This window comes from Opisthorchis viverrini, assembly GCF_000715545.1.
Source record: "Opisthorchis viverrini unplaced genomic scaffold opera_v5_25, whole genome shotgun sequence".
NCBI classification, from domain to species: domain Eukaryota; kingdom Metazoa; phylum Platyhelminthes; class Trematoda; order Opisthorchiida; family Opisthorchiidae; genus Opisthorchis; species Opisthorchis viverrini.
Genome location: NW_008751681.1, coordinates 563,234 through 569,787, shown reverse-complemented (window position 1 = coordinate 569,787; position 6,554 = coordinate 563,234). Strand labels below are relative to the sequence as shown.

General features: G+C 41.3%; 1 protein-coding gene across 1 annotated transcript in view; it reads right to left on the bottom strand.

Moving 5' to 3' along the window:
* T265_12931 (hypothetical protein) overlaps positions 1-6,161 on the bottom strand; it is a gene marked incomplete at both ends in the record, with an annotated part of 7,651 nt that extends 1,490 nt beyond the window's left edge. Inside the window, 3 exons of the mRNA XM_009166365.1 lie at positions 743-929; positions 1,715-1,784; positions 5,998-6,161. Of these exons, the coding sequence (XP_009164629.1) occupies positions 743-929; positions 1,715-1,784; positions 5,998-6,110 (370 nt within the window). The remainder of the gene's footprint in view (positions 1-742; positions 930-1,714; positions 1,785-5,997) is intronic.
* Between the last annotated feature and the right edge of the window lie 393 nt (positions 6,162-6,554).

Below are 6,554 nucleotides of genomic sequence, written 5' to 3'. Positions count from 1 at the left end.
CAAAATAAACACAGAGGTTGTGTATTTGTGCCAAAGAATTACATGATAGCTTGAAACAAACAGTACAACGGCCAGACCTTGGCTTTATGTTCGGTAGTATGGGCGCAAGTGGGTAGTCGTGAAACTGCTTTTATTTTGACTGACGACATGGTCATTTCGATTTTCAATTACACTAGACCATAAGTACGAAACAGGAGTAGATGAACTGAAGCAAAATATGGAATTAGAACAACAAAACTCGCCGAGAATGTGAAGGCTTCCTTTCGAGAAAATGCGATAAAAACAATGGTACGCATACCAAGCTTAAAAGTTCACTTCTAAATCACAGTGTTGCTAAGTGTGCTAGATGTAGATATGAATGTAGAGGAGCAATGGTTGCACGAAAGACTGGTTGAAAGAAGGATTAACGTTTCCCCACATTAGTGCACGTGACACTGGTGGATAAGAAGGTGCATCTGTAATGCACTACTTATAAGGTTGCTGAAAATTCTCCGACAGCCCAAAACCGGTTTCGCCCTTCTTGAGACGCCTCAGGTAGGCACAGTCACGAGTTTCCGGTCAACCGTATATTTTACTTGAAACCAAATTGTACCAAATTTGTTTGTAAATGAGTGCATCTCGCTAATTTCATGCAATTCGGTTTCAAGTAGACACAAGGTTGATGGGAACTCGGGGACTGCGCGCATCTGATGACCTCAGGAAGGGTGAAACCGGTCGTTGGCTGTCAAAGAATTTCCAGTACGAATATGCATGTATCGCGATATCTCAAATATCGTGGCGGTTGGAACATGAAGCGGCCTGGCGCAGCACATTCGATTGTCTGGTAGCATCAAAAACGAGAGATTCAGCTGGGTTCCAGATGAGTCTCTCGCAAAATCAAATTTGTTTGGAAATAAATGTATTTCACTAAAGGCACATTTGCGTACAGACTATAACCGTTGTTGGAAAATTCCTGGCTGCACTTAGCATTCTAAATCGCAAACAAGGGCTTTCTTGTTCATTAAACACGGTTTGTTCCAGAAAATAGAGGACAATCTAAATGCCAATATCAACCCTTCTTTTATGATCATACGAAGTGATGGCCACTACAAATATCAACAGAAAAACAATTTTAAAGTCTATTTTATGAATATGCAAACTCACCAATGTACTGAGCAATTCTGGTTACTAGACGTTCAAACACAGAAAGATAATTAAGCCTTTTCAATAATGCAGGCCACAATAGAAGTCAATCAATAAAAGGAAGGTATTCATTCATCCAAATAATTAGCCAGTCAGTGTTTATTTCCCAGGTGGAAGGCACAATCAATGCAAATAACCGATAGGAGGTAAAAAGGAATTCCGGAAAAAAAATTCATAAAAGTTGTCACAAATAGTGGAAACACGTGGTGTTAAACAAAGTGACTTTATTCGTAAATCATAAAAGTTCCGTTGTGTCCACAGTGTGAACCCACGCACGAACAGTGCTGATGCTCTCCATCAAGGGAGGGCACCTGTTCACTGTCTTCCGGACTGGCATTTTCTGTAAGAATACTCACCTAGACCATTCATCATTTGCATGCAGCTCCAAATAAGCTGGAGGTTCCTTCAGAGTGTACATTTTGACTATGGCGTCTCTCACTTTGTCTTATTCACACTAGTTGCAGTAATCGTTTGGCTCAATGAAGTAGCCTCATGGATTTTCCACAAAGTCTTATGTGAGTTATGCACGTACCGAATCGATATTGCTCCCAAAATGAGTAAACAGAACATCACTGAGAATCATTTTATGAGATTTGAATGTTCTGAGTTGAATAGGAGGAGAAAAAAATTTAAGAAAGGGAGATTTTTTCAGAACTGAACTCAATAGGAGGCCAAAAACTAATACATATCTAGGAATATCGATTAGATACTACCTTTGACACTGCTGGTCTTGTCGTCCCATATGAAAACGAGACCCAATATTCTGCCACCGGAACGCCTTTCCGAAGTATCAGTTCTCCTTGCTTTTAGCATCACCTGAGGTACGAAGCAATATTTGGAATCCGGGCAGAAGCCCAGTTTTGAAAACCTGCAAACGAACTTGAAGATGGGTCCTTTTGGTTTGATAAGTAGCGTAGAAAGTATGCCGGCTTTTCGGATTGTTACCCAGCGGTTGCTGCACTTCAGACAGATGAGGCATACATTCATACTCAGGTTTTCTCTATGATGATGGCATTACTCATTTTTTGCGATTACATTGCTGAAAAGTCTTGCTTTTAAATTTTTTTTCAGTGTGAAACCCTGAAGAAATTTTTCCTTTCCTCGGGTATCGTAAGGAAATGTGACGGTTCGCCGTTGCTTCCTGAGTGGACATGAGGGTCGGTGATAACTGCCAATCGGACTTAGTGTCCAGGTTTTTTAGAGGTGCACACAGTTCGGCGTTTGACTTGCGTGCATGCATTTCTTTTATGAATAAGATATAGATTCTCCAGGCAAGTCATTTTCCCATCACATCGTTGTATTGATCCTTTCAACTCAGTCTATTGTGCCCCCCTCCAACCTCATGCTAATTACATAAACTCGTCCTTTTGAGTTCATTCCGTCTTAGAAATTTACATAATTCGACTAATGCGGTTTTCACGCTATCATATCCCCACTTGAACCAAATTAGCTGTGTTCTCATGCCTTTGTCACACCGAAGACTGCTGTTTTCATGGCTTGTCTATGCGACTGTGGTTACAGTCTGATTTAGAGCGTCGAATAACTGTACTCCTTCTTTGGCCGGACGCTGATGTTCGTCGGCTTCGTGTCCTATTTTGTTCGCTATATTCTACATAATTTGATATGTCTCTGATCGGCCGGTCATGGCAGAATAGGTCGGTATGTAATTACCAGCCATGAATTTACGTTACCAATGTTGTGAAATGTAGGTAGCTCGGGTGCGCTGTTTGGTTGTTGCTCTGTTCGCCGAGCTTGGCAGTTGGATTGCATGAATTTACGTTTCCAATCACCTTGGAAAGTCGTGTGATGTACAGTGCTCATGCACTCTTATAAGGATGAAACGACCGTGTACTGTTTCTCCACTTCTCCTCATGGATTAACTTTACTTATAGGACTAAAGCTAGAATGAAACGCTGCATAGCTGTAGGTTTCATTTTGTGTAAAGTTTACCAATTTACCAAAGATATGGAAATTTCGGTGGAAAGTCAATCTTTTCAAAGAAGGAACCTGGCTGAACACTTGAAAATGGACCTAGAGGTAGTGCGGTGACATCTTGTCAACGAAAGTCACCAAGATCGACGGGCTAACGACAAAGGCTTTCAGGTAGCTAAAGAACAACAAACTGGGTGAACCAGCTGGGTTAGCTCCATTGAACCGTCGAGACAACCAAGGAACTCCAATATTTATCCCACGCAAAAGGCAGTAGACACCCTACGAAGGAGTGGATGGTAATCCTCGAAAGAAAGACTAGGAGTAATAATTTGAGAGTCTTGTGTATCTCTCTTTCTTATATAAGGTTCACGACGTCCTATGCTCTTTACCATGTGACTCTGTCGGCTAATTAGTGTCATCAAAAGTTCCTTAGCCAAGCATAGCCTTCGTGACGTTTGTCAGTACTGAACCAACCCTATCTCCGAATCTGTTAACTGGAAAGGTGCTTCTTACTTCAATTTTTACATTCGCACTTGTAATCGATACTAAGGATAATGCATGTTGGATTTTTCAGTCAAACAATCTGAAATAAGAATCAAAAATGGAACTCTGAAAGGTGCTCTCGCACTGTACGAATAATGTGCGATTTCTATATATGGTATTCCATATCAACAGGCTGAAGAAAATACTCTGGCATGTCTCCCTTACTTGGCTTCGGCCGATATACTTAGGTTAGAATTGGTAGACACATGGCTCATCAAAAAAGAGCACCTTCACTGTACGTCTCTGTTCATGACAATCTCCACATGTTCAATTAGATCAAAGTTCCTTTTACTTATCTGAACAATTGTAGTGACGCCTTTGAAACTATCCAGTTTCAACAGGTAGAGCGAACTACTTTCAGAATGGGCATGTTGACTACTTGACAGAGTAATCCTATAACTAAGCGTCGACAGGAAGTCTACTTGGATCTCTTGGTGCATACCTTTTGCTGGTTTTATTCCAGGATGAATTAGGGTAATGTGGCTATCAATTCTAATTTTTTAGAGTTCAAATTCCGTTTATAGTAAAGTGGGTGTGTAAAAAAACTTGGTACATTACACAGAGCGCGGGTTTGAATATTTTGTTCAGCAGTGGCGATTGGCCTGCCCTGAGGCAAGCCATGTTTGTATGTCCAGTGACGTTTCATGCAATTTCCAATGCTGACGGTGACTGACTGACCACTATTATTTCAATTTAACAAAAACACTTGGCTCAAGTACCGCCATTCACTTAAGCTGGTGCCTGTGTTAACATTGCAACGTTGCAACATTGTAAACCGAACCATTGATAAAATAAATATATGAATCTTTTAATAGCACTTAGAACTTTTCGGAAGAGTTGAAAAGAGTTCACATGATACTCTTGACTTTTTGCACCTCCACTCAAAGTTTGTGCAAAACACAAATGAAGAACTTTTGAACTTCATCTAAGATTTTGTTGAGCGACCGCGTTCATTGCTCAAGCGTTCTCCTGTTCAAACGTGAAAGTTAAGATGCGTCCATCGTGCATTGTTGGAGTAGTGTTAACACACCCGCCTCGCATGTCAGATGTCCGGGGTTCGAATCCCGGCTCGGCCATTGGATATGCATTACTAATGTGCTCTAATAAGAGCGAAACTCGAGTCCCTTTGGTGTGAACTCACCAGAACAAGGGGACGACCGTTCAAACAAGAGAGGTGTGAATATGAACAAAAACACATATCCCGCAAAACCCAAATTGAAACCACTCTTCATTCCTTATTACAATACTCAACCACCATATAGCTGTCCAAAACTTTTAGCAGTGCGGTTCCCTAGATTTTTGGAGATGTACATCTCGTCGTTTGTAATGAACCCGCAGTAAACATGCGTTTCCGTCTTATCACAGACCATGATATCATGTTTTATTTTTGTTTTAGAGCGATTAGCCGATGAGAGTGTCCCGATATCGTGGTGTGTACTTCAAGGTCAGACAAATCTGGAGTCCTCACTTTCATAGATTGCCAAATACACTGAGTTTTTGATGTTGAACTTCTCTCCATGTAAGTTGTTATGGGGTACTTTTCCGACGGTGCAGTCATTTACTCTAATCATTACGAAAAAACGACCAAAAAAGAGGAAGTAGAAAAAATACAGCTGGGCAGAATGAAAACTTGAGATCTGATCATATCAAAATCGAGACGGTTACTTACTTTCAGGAGCTGGCGGTTCTATTTTTGCTGGTGTCGTCCGCACTGGTGTTCTCATCGTTCGCACAGTGGTGTTTTTGTCTGGAGCAACGCCTGGTTCAGTGAGTAATACGGCTGTAAACAGTAGAGCAACTTGTCATTAGAAAGGCGGACGAAATGGTTTCACTATGTTTTTAACACCGAGTTACATCAGACAAGTGTGCCATTTAATCATGATGCTACCATGCGAACGTCAATAAAATTATCTGGCAAACTCCTAGAAATATCCAGTATTTGGAACATCTTGCTAGTAGTTGTCGTTGAATTAGAATTGCTTTTTCAAGAATTTAGCTGAAGACCGATAATTTCCTGACTATATACGCAATAGGCCCATGAGTGCCATTAAATGTCGCACATTAAATGTCCACTTTCAGGTGAGGTGCTACCTGGGTGAAATGGGAAAAGCACTGTCAGTGAAGTAGCTAAAACACGCGTTTTCGGCTGATAGGTTGTCATTTCCGAATTCACGAGTGTTTTGCGTTGTCCGGCCTGTACGTGTGTTCAATTTATATGATTTTTAGTTTTTGACCGACAGAATAAAGAGTTTCCATCGGTAAACGCGAACAAGATCCCCGCTGTTTTCCCTCGTTATTCACAACTCATTTTTCAGGGTTGGTTCCTGACGGGAGTCTTACAGCTTGATGGATGTGTCAAAAGGAGTGTGCCTCCATGAGAGACCATTCCGAGTTTCGGTAAATTTTGTACGTTCTTGAGAGGATAGCTGATTGGATATTTTGTAGCGTACCATAAAAATGAAATGGAATTTTTGGAACGATAACTGAAGGTCTTCGCTATGCCGCTGAAATAGATGAGGACTGCGAACGGTGAGGATAGGCCACACACTCAGAAATGGCCATCAAGCCAACTCTCAAAACGTCATCTAAGGGAATATGCTCAGCAAACCTATGATGACGGATTGCGTCCTAGTCGCAACGATTAAATTGAACGCCTGCTTATACACGAATTGACTTACGGATCATCATTATCTGGGCAGTTTGGGTTACTGTCGTCCAAATTCACGAAGGTAAGCCTCACTGTAAGCACAACTACCAAGCAGGACATATCAAAGTATCCCCCACGCTGCGCTGGGAATTAGGACATTGCTCGCGGAAAACCGCAAACTTGGAAGCGAAATAAGATATGTATTCGTTCCACTAACAAAGGACAGTTTCCGACCCAGAATGTAATTGAA